Genomic DNA, 18,255 nt, shown 5'->3' on the forward strand with positions numbered 1-18,255 from the left:
AAGAGTGCTAAAAATAGCGTTTAAAGAAGTGAATTGCTCTTATCAAGCCTTCATCTTCATCACAGGGACAGAAACAGTTTCTCTTGTCAGCAGTGTTACAGCAGAGAAGACATTTTATTCTACATGACCCTATAAATATGAAATAAAGAGGACTACATGAACAAATATAGTTAAATCAAATGATTCATATGTTTTAAAATTGTATGGACACAGAATCAATATTATCTGATTCTTAAGTTCACTTCTTTCAAATACTGTGATAATACATTTCTAAGAGGACTTTTTCTGACTGCTCATTTGTATAGTCTCCGTGACACATATTTAACTATAAGTGCATTAAGTTATGTATTTTATGATAGTTTTGAAGCCATTCCACATAAGTAGATTCCAGCTTCCTAGATATAGTGCAATGTTTGTATGTCCCTTCAATCATTTTGCATCTTTGAAAAGCACAAATGCACTATTTTTGGAGTGATACAAAAAATATTATTAAACTATATATTATGAAGGTTCTTAAGTGAAGATACAAAGCTACCATTTGCTTTGTTAATGTCTTTAAAACAACATATTGACAATTATGTTGGTTTTTCTTATTCAACATGTGATTATACAAGTTGGTTGAAGCAACTTAGAGAAAATCCATGTATTTTCACATACCTGGATATTATTTTTAAATTAACTCTCTGAAATTTTACTTGCAGGCTTTTCCTTCTGATACAGTTTATTTTATTCAGAAAGTATTCATTCTAAATCCTTCCCAGGAAAAGAGTTGTGCATTACCCTGCTGGATTGACATTAGGCTTAACCACATGACTTTTGGGATGTGACATGATCAAACACTTGAAATTTGCTTCAGTTACTGGGCTTGTTCTCTCGTGCTACTGCCATTACCATGAGAAGGCTTCTTCCCCTCCTTGTGGTCGCCACCTCTGCAGCCTGATTGAAGTGTTACTGGACCCATAACATGGAGTCAAGCATTGCTGCTTGGAACTGAGCTCCCTATTCTAGGTCAGCCTGAGTCAGCTATTTCCAGTAGAGTGTGAGAATCATCGCTGTACACTGAGTTCTGGGGTGTGTTATGTATCATGTACAATGATTGTGTCATTAGTTGTTGATGAATCTCACTGCACTGCTTTACTTTTTCTACTTAGCCCTTTCCACTGCTTCCCTTATTATATATTTTGTTTATTATTGGTTTTCCTTGCTAGAATGTAAAGTTCACAAAATTGGGTGTTCTTGCTTCCTTTATTCAATTCTATGTACTCAACACCTGGAAAAGTGGTTGATGTGTAGTATATACCTGATAAATACTGAATGAAAAAAAAGTAAAATAAGTCCAGAAAAAAAAGATTTATTAAAATCTAAGGATAGCTGCTAATCTATGATATCTACATGTTATTTTAGTAAAGCCCAATACATTAGAAAACTGCTATGTAGTTCAAATCACCATAAACTATGAGCTGAGTTGAGTTAGTGGATAGGTATCAACAATAATATGTAGATGATATTAGGAAAACTTGTCTGCTTCGGCTCCACTGAAATAAGGTAATAGGATTCAGAGGATTTAAGGGTTTATGGCCACAGAGTTCTGGATGATTGAATTCAAATTGTTGAACTGGTCTTTTTTAAGAATTAAGTGCTTTAACTTTTGTTGGCCATGTTATTCTGGATTAAGGTATAATAAGATAAATCTTTGTGCACATATCCTGGGGAAGTGGAGGAAGGTAGATGAGCATTGTCAATGCTTGTGTTTCCTCCAAATTCCTATGTTGCAGTAACCTTAGTCCCCAAACTGATGGTATTAGGAGGTGTGACCTTTGGGAGACAGTTAGGATTAGATGAGGTCATGAATGGGATCACTGCCCTCAGAAAAGTCAGGAGAAAGCTCTGTCCCTCTGCTCTGTTCTCCATTGTATAAAGGCAGAACTAGAAGACATCAGTCCACAACTGGAAAAGGATGTCCCCAGAGCCCAGCCATACTGGCTCCCTGATGGTGGAATTCCAGTTCCTGAACTGTAAGAGATAAATGTCTTGTTTATAATACCCCAAATCTATGGCACTTTGTTACAGCAGCCCAAACAAATAGGCTGCAAGCATCTGGCCACAAGGTCTTAGCAATATCTCTGAGAATCTTCAAGATGACAAAACTCAGTGAAGTCAGTGAAGGCTTGGCATGATGTGATCGCAGTGGGTAGGCTTACCGCTTCTGTGCCAGTCCCACATGTACGGTGTTCTTCTCTGTCAAATCCAGAAAGCTCACTGCTATGGACTGAATGCTGTGTTTCCCCAAATTCAAATGCTAAACCCTAATCATCAGTATATGGAAGTAGGTTCTTTGGGAGGTAATTCATTTTAGGTGAAATATGAGGGTAGAATCCCCATCACGGGATTTATATCCTTAAAGAAAAAATGAAGAGGTAGGAAGAGAGTCTCTTTCCGTGTGGCTGCACCACAGAGAGGCCAGGGAGGACATAACCAGCAGAAGGGCCTGCGCCAAGGACCTGCCCACGCTGGTGTCCTCACCCTCGTCTTGGACTTGCAGCCTTCACACTGAGAGAAGTAAATGCTAACGTGCAAGCCACCCTCTGTGGTATTTTGTTATAGCTGCCCAAACTAGTGAGAATTGAGGGCTCTGGGGCACAGTCTTCCTTCCAGAGGAAGGCAGAAGCTATGGCAAATTAGAGGCAGGATTCAGTATTTCTGGACAATTAAGTTAAGCAGGTGCCAAGAGGCAGTGATAAATCCAGCAGTTACACAAAATGACAGATTTTATTTATTTGTTTATATTTGTTTGTTCATATCTAAGCATTCTCCTTTCAAGGGTTGGATGTTTCCTAAAATTCCTTAGCAATTTTTCATCATCATAATCTCTGAAGTATTTTAACAAGATTTGGTATTTGAATCAAATGATCCCGGTTAGTGATCAATAAAAATGTAGTAACTGAAATAATTGGTAATACCTATGCATACGGGGATTGTGATTTCAGATCTTCCCAGAGGGTTCATGTAAAGACTGGGTTAAAACAATACAGCTGAGCAGTGAAAGGTTTTCACCTTTCTCTTTTAATGTTCTGATCTCCCTATCTTCTGGATGTAGAGATAAGCTATATATTTCTCTCAGATACTATCCTTGAAACTATCATACTGGGTGTAAAACCTAAGTGGTTGCTGGTATTAAAACAAATTTACTTATGAGCCATCTTCTTTAAAGTTTGAAAGCTTACATGTATAATGGTGAGTATAAAAGTCAGGGTCATAAGACAAGATCTTAATCAGACATAAATGTGTGTCTTCTGTGACTAAGGAGATTTTTCTAATGTGGAGGTGTTTATTAATATAAATTTCCTTAACTGTTTAATCCAGGTCACATCTTATTGATCTCATCCTGTACATGCAGCAGATCATGCTACTAGAATGACTGTTTTCTTGAAGAACTGGAAAAGTTGAGGAAAAAGTTGTGTGGTAACACAAAGACTTATTAATTCTATGGAGTGAATGTATATATGGGAGTAATGTGAGTCTATATCATTAAGATTAATTAATATCCCTATATCCTTACAAGTTTTCTGATATTGCTAGCAACTTTTATACCAAAGGGGAAATTTATTTAAATATCATTATTTTATCTAATAAGAAATAAAAGCAGGTGCAGAGACCTTGATGAAAAAAGAGTAAGTGAAAAATTCAGTATTTCTTAACATGCATTGTTACCATGTAACTATTAAATTAAATTTATCATGGAAAGTAATTAAGTCTAATTAATAGGTAATATGTTCTGAGAACCTCGTCACAAAACTTAATGATATTCTAATTGTAATCAAACGTACTATGTAATCGATGCTTATTGCATTAAACCACGTATCACATGCCTGTTATCTCCTTTGTTTTATAAATTGGAACTTTACTTCAACTCGTTCTTCTTAGTAAGGGTAATGCCTTTGAAATGTTGAAAATGAACTGGCAAGATGCCAAGGAATGTGTTTAAGCTGAAACACAGAAGAGGTTTGAACAGACAACAAAAAAAGGCTTAATCTCCTAAACACCTTAGGTTTAGTCCTATTACAGTAAATGTGGTTGGTATCAAATTATAAATGGCTTGATGTTTTTCCAATCATTTTTAGCAATATTATACCATAAGTGCTTGAATCAGGCAATAAAGATTGTTTTGATAAGTTTTGTGACATTGAATACAATGTCTTTGTTATTTTCATAGTTTCTTCACTGTTTGACTTGAAGATGCAGAATAAAAATATTCTTACCATTTCTAACTTGTAAATATATTTTTTCAACAATAACTTTGCATGGGATTACATGTAAGGTTCCCAAAGTCTTCCTGATGGCATAAATTTATCACTGAATAAAATATTTTATAACAACACAGGTTTTAATTACCAAGAAATTATCTTCAGTACTTATCATGGTTGTTATATTGCAATATCCAACCAAAATTTCTACTAATATTCATATGAAAGAATATATTACAAATAGTGATATAGATTTTAATAAAGATTCAACTTTCACAATATGATTATACTAATTTACAAGTAAGATAACTGAAAAAAAAGAGGAGGCTAACTAAATTTTAAATTATGACCATGGTTACATATGACAAATAATTATTTAACACCCTCCTCCAAAATAATGCTGACTCTACATAAATGATGACATTGAGGCATTTTTTTCCTATATCTACCACAATAAAATATGAACTTAAGCATTTAATGAAATTAAGATTATTATGTTAATTTCTACTTAGAGTAATCCTTCACTAGCATAATTACATGACTTATTGTAAGTGAATTTTCCACAATTAAACTCATCAACTTTAAACATTTTAATATGATTTAGTTTTAATAAATTATAGTAAGTACCTATAAGGTAGTAATCTCATAGGTATCACAGCAAAGAGGTTGGGTGCATAGATAGGTAAGTTTATATTATGCTAAAAGTGAAATTTATTCTTAACTATGGTATAAGGTTGGAAAAGTGAGCTAGGTTCCCAACATATTTACTATTGGAATTCGTGAGTAAATTTAATTGTGAAAAATAGAGAATTTCCCTTAATGCATAGAAAGAAATATCATAAGAATCTGGATTAATCAAGGAGGAAGCTAGACTTCTAGAGACTTATAGGTAATTTGTAATGTATATTTAAGAGGTTCATCATGGGAAGAAACAAGAGGAGACACTTTAAATACATTTATGTGAAGGTTAGAAGCACAGGAAAAATTCCAGTTGGAGATTAAAAAAGAAGACAGTGTGATTCAATACTAATTAATGAATGATTAAAGCTTGGCTATGTGTTTATTAATCTTAAAATGTAAGAAGTTTTCTCTTGCTTTACATGAAATTCACCCTATATGAGTAGAATTAACTCTTTATATATAAAGGATACTATTAAAAACTCTAAGCATCAAACTCTGTACCTCAACTGTAGCTACCCTACCTCTCATTTCAATTTGAAATGACTTACATATTTAGAACTTAATACACTTTCCAGGATGATTAGGGTTCATGTATACATAAGTAAAATTGACTATACAGATTGATAAATTGAATGGGAAAAAGAAATTTAACATCTTTTTAGGGCTTTGCAATATAACAACCTTTTGGTTGGTATAATGATTTGCTTGGGGACATACAACATATAAAAAACAAACTTAAAAAATAATTTGACAAAAAAATGAAAGAGGTGAGACTACAACCCAACATTTCTTGACATTCAATGAGCCAGAAGAATATGACCAATTCTAAAGGAAAAACAATAAAAATATATACATCCCAAGATAGCCGAGATATCGAATCTATTAGATTTTAAATTTATAGATTTTAGAGTAGATATTTTAATTATGTTCCATGAGGTAAAGGAAAACATATATACAATAAATGAGTATAAGAGAAATATCATCAGAAAAAACAGAATATAAAACTGAACAAATTTAGGAAATTAGAACTAAAAAAAAAATCAATATCTTAAATAAAATGAAAAACAATGGGTTTAGGAGCAGAAAAGAGATGATGGAGTAAAGAGTCTGTTAAGTAGAAGAGGAAACAGCAGAAATTATCTAATCTGAGAAACAGTATAAGATATGTAAACCTGAACAGTATCTCAGGGATCTTTGAGATAATTTCAAAAGGCCTATGTGTACATAATGCTCTGTAGATCAGAAAGAGATGAAAAGAGGACAAATAATTGAAGAAATAATTGTAGAAATGACCTAATATGTTGACAAAAAAGATATTACAGATTCAAGGAGCTTAGTACCTCTCAAACAGAATAAACTCAAAGAAAACCACACACAGAGCTTCCTAATCAAAGTGATAAATAACAAAGATAAAGAAAATAACTTTAGCAGGTAAAGAAAAATGACATGTGGCATACAAGGGATCCTAAATTCAAATTATCATGGATTTCGCACCAGAAACCAAGGACACTAGAAGATAATGGGAGATAAAGGTATCAAATATTTGAAGATATCTCAACCCAGAATTCTTTTCAGAAAAAAAAAATCCTTTAGGAATGAAGAACATTTTCAAGTGAAAATTTTAATAGAATTTATCAGAAACATATGCTCTATAATAAATGGAGAAAATTTCTTCAGGATAAAGGACAATAATATTAGAGGGAAATTTGGATCTTTAAGAATAAAGGAAGGGCAAAAATGATCACAGAAGTTTTTTCATCACAGCGCAAAACTGAGAACTACCAAATGCCTGTCAACAGAGAGCTAAACAAACTCTGTTTTACCTACACAATGCAAAAACAGGAACAAATTATTATAAATTACAGATTCACACATATGTATATCAATGTTATGCTGACTGAAAGTGCTTTGCAAAAAATAAAAATAATATTGTGTGATGCCATACATATGTAAAATTCAGGAAATGCAAAATAAACTACAGTGATAAAAAGTAAATAAATAATTCCTGGGGAGGAGGGGTAAGAAGGAATACATTACAAAAGGACTTGGGAAAATTCTTAGGGGAGGTGGACATGTTTATCTAGATTATTGTGAGAGATTTATGGGTGTATTCATATGTCAAAACCAATGACACTTTGCACTTTATATAGGGGCATTGTACCATTCTCTATGCTTCAATAACATTGTAAACAGAGTATGTTTATTTCTCAAATTATTTCCACTACAGTAGAATAAAATTAAATACTTAACTTTTAAAAAGAAAAAAATGATCAAGTGCTCTAAGAGCTGTCAAACTCAGTTGCTTAAAATGAAAAAAGGTGATTTTTTAAACATTGATTTAATAGTGGAAAAACACTATTTTATTATTTTTGAAATACATTCAGCCTCTAATCAACATGGTGGTAGCAACAAATTCTCAGGGAATGTTCAAAGTATTCTTGTAACATTTTTTTACAAAACAAGTGCTTTTAATCCTGTCTAAATAAGAGATATATAATTTACTGGTGAACTTTATTCTAAACATTTACTCAAGAAAAATTAAACAGGCTGACCATAAATCTCTAATGCAAAACAGGAATACACCTGTGATCAAAAGCAACTGGTACTCTGTGAGCAATCAGTCCCTGAAAATTGGAGTATCCTAAATATGTTTTTTGTATTAAAATATTCATGTTATTAAAAGATCACAAGAGCAAACAATCTGTAATGCAATATACAATCATTTATACAATCTGTTTATCCCATTATTTTCTACAGAGCTGAAATCAATTATAACTAGAACCTTGTGTCATTATATATCAACATTTCACATTTCCTTGATATTTTCTCATTGATTACTTTGACATTTTAATTCATGTTGAGGTTTGATATAAATCTGTCAATCCTGGTGTTCTAAGAAAGCAGGAGCTATGTTTTATTCATCCCTGTGTCCACAATCATGCAGCACTGAACCTGAATCTTGAAAGAGTTTAATAAAGACACCCTAGTTTTTGACTCGGTATGACTTTTAAAATTCTTCTCAATGAGGTTTTAAAATATAGATAGACAGAGATTGTAGGTCTTAGTTTAATTTGTAATTTTTTTCATAGTCCAGCACATTATATATATATATATATATATATATATATATATATAGAGAGAGAGAGAGAGAGAGAGAGAGAGAAAGAGAGGAGAGAGAGAGAGAGAGAAATTGAGAAATTGAGGTCCCAGGGATGCAGGTCACACAACTAATTAGCACCATTTCTAAGACTAGCATATTAGACTTATATTGATTGATCCCTGTATGAGCCAGCCTGCCTTCCTGTGATTTGGGAATACCAACACTGCTCATTTCTCATGAGCTCCACAAGAACTCATAAGTTTTTGAGAAATTACAGCAGTAATTTAGTAATAATCCTATGATATATCAAATACATTTATAAATATTTACAAGTGCAAATATATATATATATATATATAAAAATGGAAAAAAAGCAGAAAACAGTAAAACAGTATTAGGGAAAAAGAAAACACACTAAATAAGTTATTAGCATCACTTCTTCCGTGTGTCCTGAATAATATTAAGGCAATAATATTTTGTCTGTTTGTTATTTAACATGAATAATGGCAATAAAAAGAGTTTTATGGAAGTTCCAAACTTTACTGAAGAAAGCAATAACTTGTGATGGAATCAAAGTACCTTCTGTTTTTGAGTATCTTTCACAATTTCTTTTGTAGAATTATTTACTTGGACTTTCCATGAATTACCTGACAAGCAGTTTATGAATATGCAAATTAATAGATTCTTTCAGTCTGATCGTGAGAAATTATTTGCTTTCTAAGGGCATTCTCAATAAGAAAATGAGGATTCTTTCATAGCCACCATCATATTCCGTCAATATTAATGCACTAGAAATTCTGCAATCAAATTTAGACATTCCTATTGATAGCTTTGCCCTTTCAAACAACAGGCAGACTCTAATGCTGATGATCCCTGAATATTTCCAGAGAATAATGCTAATTTTTTTCCTCCTTATGAACATATATATACCAAATTATTCTAAAACACCATGCAATAACTTAAGGTGGATTTTGCAGGTTCCATTTACACATTAGCCCTCAAACTTCCCAAATTTTATATAAAAAACTTCATATTTACTTAATGACTTTCCTTGTCAATAGTTCCCACTTCCAGACAGTAAACACTATTTTGATAAAATATAACTGCTGATATATTCAACCACTTTAAAAATGCCATATCATATCTTATTAGGAAGAGAAATAATTCAACAAAAATAACTTGAATAAGAAATGAAAACACTACATACTGAGACACAGGTCCATTAATATTGTAAGCAGATAAAAATTGAAGGAGATACTGATCAGTTACTGATAACTAATGCAGTTCAGTTTATATTGTGTTTTGGGTTAAACACTGCAAAAACAAAAAGTTAACAATTTTCAAGATAAGCAGTATTAAGACTATTACAAATATGGAACTGGGAAATGTCCCATAACATCCACTAGATGTCTCCAATAACTGACTTTGAATGGTTACATTTGTTCTGACGCTATGCTTTCATTGAACACTAAAACATAAACTACAAACATATTTTCACTTTCCTACAAAAGTTCATATTTTTCAAAGCAGATTAAGTTGTTTGAATAAACATACAAAACGAAAATAACTTACATTCAATATCAAGGTACATGCTCTTTTGGTGTCCTCCGATTCTACTTGCAGCTTCACAGTCATATCGCCCTGAATCTGACAACTTCACATTTTTAATTTGCAGTGATGAGCTTCCGTGCTGCCCTTTGACTTCGATACGGCCATCTGGGCTCTGTTAATACCAAGATTCGGGAAAAGAGAAAGATTTTATGCTTGTTTTTTGTAAAATAATGAGCAAACACGGCATTTATCAGGTACACGATAAATGAAAATAATCTGCATTCATTTTTTATTTAAAGCACTGTTTCTAAATTTATGACTTACCATTTTTAGCTTATCCATTTTTCCTGCCTGCTTGCTAACAGGGACGCTAACAAGTAGTAAAAACTGAAACACATGTTTTAGCAACCTTTTTTTATTTAGTAAGTTCTTTGTATTTTAAATGTTTGCATATTCTTCTAGGAAGAGTTTTGTTGGCTTCCCATTATGTTCCTTACAAACATAACAAAACAGTAATAGTGCCCATCCAATTCTGGCTAAAAACTACCAGTGAGAAGAATGTACTGGTGTACTATAGTTTCGTATTTCACCATGTAAGAAAAATGTATCAATATGTATGACAATTAAAGACTTCAGAGTTTTTATTTTTGAATAAATGCAATAGTACTGTTTCTAAGCATAATTGGTACCATATTCATCATGGATAAATCATTAAAAACATAGCACTTATGTCATTCTTAGGCAGTAAATAGAAACAACATGGAAAGGATTCACTTACTCCAGGAACATTGACTCACATCAAGGAGTTATTTACAATCTAATAATGTGTAGATTATGCTTCAAATGAGAATTCTTGTGTACAATATAATTAGCACACCTATATGTTTTCCTAAGTTATTTAAATGCCTTTACAGAACACATATTAAAACAGAGATAGACATTTGATTTTATTTTGAGCAATCAGGAAATATACTGAACTTTAAGCATTTCATAATTCATTTGGACCATATACTTTATTATTGAATTGATTCTTCTGAATATTTGAGGTTCCAGTGCATCAATAAAATATTGTATGCCATACATTTATTTATGTATGTTACTATATAACAATATAATGGTTGTTTAATATTCTATATAACCAAAATTCAAATAAATTTCAATATGGGTGTATACTTTGTATTATTAAAATGGTATTTATTTTCTCTTACTAATATCCAAAGCCTATTTTAAAGTTTATTGGGGCACAACATGATTACTTTTTTTGCCTTATAATTTTATATACAAATGCAGTTATTACATAATCTTATCAATCACTCATTATTTACTATCAGAAAAATGATCTTCAAAAACAAAGAAATAAACATGTGCTAGAGATGTATTATGTAATTTAGATAAGGACTTCTAAGGTAAAAGTAGGTTCCCCATTTCCCAAGTATTGCTAAAATAGTAAGATGAAGTTTTCAAGCAGAAGGACATTCTTCTGCCAATTTTTAAGATGTTCAGCTGCCAAGCTAATTATGTAATTGAGAGAAAAATAAAAAAATGCAGGAATTCACAGAAGTTAAAATCAGAACGAATAAACCCAAAAGCAGAATGGTCAATTTGCTACACAAGGGAGCTAACTACTTTTCCACAACTAAGTAGGTATGCTTTGCTTTTTACCTTACTGCACCTCTGCTTATCATTGGACCTTACTGCACTATCTTTTCTTCCACATGCACTGACTTCCCTCGGTTCTCAGGGCACCCACACGCCAGGTGTTCTTACCAGTGTCACTTCTCTGACTAGCCTTCGGTGTGGGCTGCAGTCTCCTCCCACCTTAGAGCACCCTGTATTCTGTCCTGGACTCTGGTCACTTCAGTCAAGAGCTTAGGCTCTCAGCCCCGCCCACATCTGCACTGATGATCTGTAGTTACTATTCTCCAGCCAGGATCCCTCTTTTCTTGGAGCTTCAGAACCAGGTGTCTCACCTGCAGGGCATTTCATGTGATGTTTCTCAAACCAGCTTGCACAGATCAAACACATCACTCCTTCACCCAGCATAACCTATTTTCCTCTGTGGTCTTTCTTTCCATGAATAGAAATTCTCTCCCATGCTCCATGTTATTCCATAGTCTTAGTCTTAGATCAGTTTCTGAATCTTTATTCATCTATTTTTATTCTAAATAATTACTCAACATTATCTTGCTTAACATTATCATTTTCAATTCCCAGCAACTGTATGTCTGTAGACCTAGCTGCTCTCTGCCTCTCCAATTTACACTCTCAGTTGTGCTGATGAGTTGGAAGAATACTGTTGGGCATCTCTGAATTTAAGAGAGAACAACCACACTCAGGCTGCACGTGACTCAGAAAGACTCCCAACTCTGCAAAATCCATTAGCATTCTTTCCTATGTTTCTCTAGCAAGAAAAAAATCATTCCAGGTGCAAGAATTAGTTCTTGTATAGCTTAGAATAAGTTTGTTAAAAGGCAAACTTCTAATACTTATGACAGCTTCAGGAAGGTTTTACATCCTCTAAGCTTTATAACCAGAATGACGTTGCATCATTGCATCGACATGCATACAAATCCCTAGTGCCTCAGCCTGATATTTAAGGACTTCCACCAAATGTATCAGCTTTCTGTCCAAGCACACTTTACAATTTGGATATTGTTATTTTGGATTCCAATTAATTTGGGTGACTTGTGCTGTCATGAATTTCCTGTGGTTTCCAAAAGCACCCTTTACAGACCTGTCTCAAATCTTTCCCCCTTTATCTCTTCCATTTTTACATGGCAGGATTCTACCGTCATTCCTTTAATTTCTTGAACAAATATCAATTTGTACTCAGAATAGTATATGGTTGACTATTTTTTATGTATCTTTACTATTTAATTATGTTATATAAAAATAATTTCATATAAACTACATTATATTTAGTTACTATTATATAATGTCACATATGTAATTATATATACACTACATTTAGTAATTATATAAATTATAATTATTTAGATTTGTATGTCTATATAAACATAAAAAATAGTAATTATTTATAATTACTACTTTGAAATTGTATTATGCACAGGGCACACTGCTTTGTCTACGTTTGTTGGAACTACAGAATTAATCATGTAGGGTGATATTATAGTTGAACAAGTATGAGAACACTTATTTTTATAACACTTCATGTAAAAGTCATTTGGACTAATATCTAAGACAGAATTATTATACTCTAATATTTTTACAAAGCAAGTTACAGTAAAATTTACATTTAGTTGAGTAAAAGATAGGTAGCCCTCCAGTGATGGTTTATTGTAGGTTTAAAAACTTGCATTTGCTATCTTTATTTGGATGTGACAATATACCTTATTAATGATGCAAAGCAATTTCTTCATTTTTCCATTAGGGAAAACGTTGTTCTTTCAAAGAATTGAGAAGTAAATACACTTCCCTTGAAAATAAACAGTTCTTATTATTATTACCTATTGTATATTACATATGGTTTTTGATTTGTGAAAAACTGTTAGTGTGTGTAAAATTAGCATAGTAATAAAATATTGGCATTTAAAAGTTATTATCAATGTATCTAAAATTATTAACAGAAATTCTAGGAGAATAAAATTTATTTGGGATGGTATGTGATTTCCTGGGAAATTTAAGTCATTTTTCATAATTGACTTTGTAATAATGCACAATACCATTCGTTTCAAAGACTGATATGACAGGATCAAAGTCATTCCTTCTCATATCTGACATTCCAGAGGACATCTTTCTCTTTGTGCTACAAAAAGGCATTACATAGTTTTGAAAGAAAATTCATTTATATCTTGGCTTTGATTCACCACTTACTAAAGATTCATTTAAGACATCTGATATTTGATTGAGACAGGATAACGTGCATATTAGCTGTCCATCTATAATTTTCAGATAGACATATCACTGCATAAGCAAGGTGGTTAGGAAGTAAAGTACCTAACTGCAGATTACTATTCCGATCTTTTATCATTAAGTCCTTTATTATTAAAGGAACTTTCTGAAATTTGATTTGATGTTATATTCTTTGCCTTTCCAGGTCAGTTTAAGAACTGCTTATTTGGATAGTAGTTTAATATTTTTATAAAATATTTATAGAGTTTACTGTCCTTTCAAGGACAGTAACTTTCAAGAATAGTTAATGACATATCTATGCCTTCCTGGGTTCCAACAAACAGATTTTATCAGTTTTAACTGTCAGACATTTGAACTTATATAATGTGTCTTGTTTATAGGTTATTTTTGTGCCCTTACCTGACTAGACCTCTATTGCCATATTTAGAACCTGATAATAGTGCACAACACATCTGAGATGGCCAATCTTCCCTACCTCTCTTCTTCTTCACTCTCATGTGTTTGAACATTTTTGGAGTCATTAGACCCCTTTGGCCTTTTTAGAGAATCGTGAATCATAGCACTTAACTGTTTTTTGTTGTTATTGTTGTTGTTGTTGCTGTTTGTTCAATTATTCTACAATAAGCACCCAGGCCCTGGGAATACATGATGAGCAAAACAGAACAACTTTTATTCTTAGGGGAATGAAAGTTTAACAGACATTAATTTAAAGATATAATACAAGTAAACTGAAAAGCACCATACAGGCATGCCACAATTCCATTTCAGAGGCAAGTAAAGCGAGGGGTGGGGCAAGTAAGAAGTCAGAGTTCCCTGAGAAACCAAAGTGTGGATTATGATCTGAAAATGGTGAAAGAGAAGTGGTGTAGACAGGATCCCAGGCATGTTACCCCACAGGCATATGAAAGAATTGAGAGAAGCCAGCAGGGGCAGAGAGGAGAATGAGGGTATGTGGGATCTCTGCATGCTGAGTGGGTAGAGACAGCATGCAGACCCCAAGACAAATGCAGACATACAAAAAATTTGCACCCTGCATTACATGTTATTTGCATTATTTGTAATGGTGTTATATCTCTACTGACTATAAATTAACTCAACTTCAAACACTTAGAGGTAATATCAGAGCATAAATGATAAATATGTAAATAAGGAAACAGACACCCTCCAAAGGTTACTGGCATTGGTTCACCTAAATGAACTTCTCAAAAGTGTGTACCATTGTGTTAAGTTGAATAATTTCTGCAAAGAATTTTAAATTGAAAGACTGTCTTATCTTCTTACAAGTCCTATATTCACTCTTAGCATTCTCTCTCCTCTGGGCTTGCTGTCTTCCTGTTTTGATTTCATACACTGAACTTTATTACAATTACTCATAGCAGTGTAAATTGATGTAAGAAAGAGTAACGTGCAATACAACCTAACGTACATGGTTTCATTAGGTTCTAGTGCCCGTTTCTCCTCTTTGCATATAGAGTTAATACCTTATTCAACAAATAGAAAATGAATAAACAGTAACAGCTAACACATAATAAATGGTAGTTAGACACTATTCCAAATGTTTTACATTTATTAGTCCACTAATCCCCATCATTCTGCTATAGATTGGGACTACACTTTAAATCATCTACACTTTGAAGAAGAAGAAATCAAGGCACAGAAACATTAAATAGCCCAGTTCCCATTCAGCTTATAAGTGATAGTGACCAGGTCCCACATGGCTTATCAACTGGATGTCCAGGCTGACTGTTTGAAATTACTTTTATTACATGGCTCACCATCTGAGCTACAACAATGTGGTTAAACTACATATTGTACCGCAGTTATGTAATGGGGACTATGATCGGTTCTGACGACAGAAAAATAAATAAAAAGACAAAGCCATTAGTCTCATAGGTCAAAAGACTTCGGGGGAAAGAAAAAGACAAATCACAATACATGATGGTATAGATGAAATTTAGTAAGAGCAACTAATACAGTCTACAGAGGTGAAGAAAAAATTCTTACAGATTTTTCTGTCTAAAATGGGACCTGAAGGATAACTAAAAATGAAAAGCCAGGCACCAGACTGGATACATGATTTGCAGGGCACACTGCAAAATAAAATATGAGACCTACTGAGAAGTCAAGGCGACCACAGCACCACACTGAGCTGACGCCGGGCCTTCCTGAGCCTCAGGCTCTGTGCAGCTGCACACATCACACACTGAAGAAGCCAGCAAAAAGGAGGCAGAAATGGGAAGGAAAAGGAACTATACAGGTCTGGACTAGAGGGGAAAGTGACACATTCAAAGACTTGAAAGAAGCTCACTGAAGGTGGCATACTCAATATTCATGCTCAGTGGTAGAGATGGGTGAGAGATGCAGTGACTGCAGACACATAAGACTGATACAAAGAACTCTGAAAATCAAGGAAAGGCCAATAAAAACATGTAAAGATGCTCATCATCACTAGCCATCATGAATATGCAAATCAAAACCACAAAGCCACTTTAACCTCTCTGGGGTGACTGTAATAAAAAAGATAACAAATGTTGGCAAGGACTTGGAGAAATTGGAACCTTCATGCACTGTTGGTGTGGGGGGATAAAAAGTGGTGCAGGTGTTTGGATAAAAAGTCTGACAGTTACTTAAATGTTAAATAGAGTTATTATATGACTCAATAGTTACACTCCTAAGAAAATTAAAGATCCATGTCCACACAAAACATGTACCTGCATGTCCATAACAGAATTATTAATAATACCAAAAGTCCAAAAGTTAAAGCAACACAAATGTCCATCTAGTAATACATAAATAAAATTTGATCTATTCAAAGTGTGAGATAGTTATGGCAATAAAAATAAATGAAGTACTTCTAAAGGCTATGTAAAAGTTCATGGATGAACCTTGAAAACTTCAAGGTAAAAAAAAAATAAAGGGCTAATAACAAAGGCCACATATGGAATGCTTCCATTTATATGAAATTTCCAGACTAGACAAATCTATAAATTAAAAAAAAGTGCATAGTGGCTGCCCAGGACTGACAGGGACTGGTGAGGAGATTGTGAAGAGCTAGCCTAGAGGGGAGGAATTTCTTGTTGAGGTAAAGAAAATGTCCTAAAATTAATTTTTTTTATTGTATAACTGAAAATAGGCAAAAAGGCATTTAACTGTACACTTTAATGGGTGAATTGCATGCTATGTGAATTGTATGTAAACAAAGTTGTTAAAATTAAAGCCATGGGAGAAAATGTTCATTTTCTATGAGCAACTGGAAAAGAATACAAAAGGTTTCAGGCCTACAGTGTAAATACATTTGTTATTGGAAAAGACCACTCATGCTGTAGGTTGCAGAATGAATTTGGGAGGACCCATGGGAAAATTACTGCACTGATAATGTGCTGAGGAAGGGTAATGGAGATTTAGAGAAGTGGGTGAACCCTAGACATACATTCAGAAGGAATTGACAGTGTTTGGTGGATGACTAGCTGAGAGGTGGTGATTAAACAAAGGAGGAAAATAGTATTTCCAGGTTTCCATCACACAGACCTGAGTAGGAAATGTTATCTACCACCAGCAGATTGCTATACATTTGTATATAAAATTATACATATGTATGAATATATTCATATTTTACTATAACCATATTTAAACAATGGATATACATTCTGTTGCATATCATACATTTGGTACTTTAAAACTAATATTCAAAATTGAAATGTTAATAAACAAATTGTGAACAATAAAACAAAAGTAGAATTTAATTAAAATTTTTAATTTATTTTTAGATTTTAATTTTTAAAAATTCTATTAGGTGGATTCCAACTGCAATTGTCAAAATTATTTTTCAGGATGTGATCTGAATATTTTGTATTACTGCCTGGGTATACTGCCAACTTTAGCATAACATAGCAGCTGACACCATAGACTGCAGAACCGGACTGCGAAGTTTACATCCTGGTTGTGTCACCTACAAGCTTTGTGACCTGCAGTTAAATAATACTTAGCTATACTTGTTTCCTTCTCTGTATAATGGGATAGCATTCACAGTATTGCCATGCAGATTAACTGGGTTAATATTTGTAAAGACCTTAGTACCTGTTAAGTAAATAATAAATAAACTAGTACAAAACAACTGATGTCCAAATCTAAGTGATAAATATATGAGTTTATACATCCACTTTACTGTGCTGTCCAAAGACATTCTATTTTAAAGGGAAATAATAACTCTCCTATGTTTTTACTTAAAGTGCACTATTGCTGCTAGACTTTTCTCATGACTGCATGAATCACATGCCAATTGTTTATATTTTGTCAGTGAAAAATATGTATGATATTCAGTAAAAATAGAAAATTAGGACAGAGAACTACTATAGGAGAACAAAACTGCCGCTGATAAATAATAAGACATTCAACATATAAATGATTAAATAACTGAATAATGGGACTTATATTTTATTATATCCATAATACTAATAAAATCTGAGATACTGAATTTGTTTGTAATTGCCATTACATTTGTGAATGGCTTGAATGTATCCTTCACCCTGCTGTTCATCAGGACGACCTTTCTGCTCAAATGCCATGACTTCGGTGTCAAAGACCAGTCCGGTAGACTTTACATAGACATGAACTCTGTGTTACCATTCAGCGGTTTTACGTTTTTAGTATTCTAATGATTATGCATCACCATTCCCCAAAATTTATACTAGTCAATGCCATATAAAGTATTCTGACCCCATGTCTATAATATCACTATTTTTTACAATAGTCATCGTTGTGACTGGAACACTAAGAAAGTAAATCAGAATAAGGGCAATGCACTTA

At 33.1% G+C, this 18,255-nt stretch overlaps 1 protein-coding gene across 3 annotated transcripts in view; it reads right to left on the reverse strand.

The window, feature by feature from the left end:
* The window catches only part of NCAM2 (neural cell adhesion molecule 2), a 504,953-nt gene that overhangs the window by 114,633 nt on the left and 372,065 nt on the right, over positions 1–18,255 (reverse strand). For all 3 annotated transcript variants that reach the window (XM_036881527.2, XM_057501625.1, XM_036881529.2), the window contains one exon: positions 9,598–9,748. In XM_036881527.2, the coding sequence (XP_036737422.1) occupies positions 9,598–9,748 (151 nt within the window). The remainder of the gene's footprint in view (positions 1–9,597; positions 9,749–18,255) is intronic.

This window comes from Manis pentadactyla, chromosome 1 (genome assembly GCF_030020395.1).
Source record: "Manis pentadactyla isolate mManPen7 chromosome 1, mManPen7.hap1, whole genome shotgun sequence".
NCBI lineage: Eukaryota > Metazoa > Chordata > Mammalia > Pholidota > Manidae > Manis > Manis pentadactyla.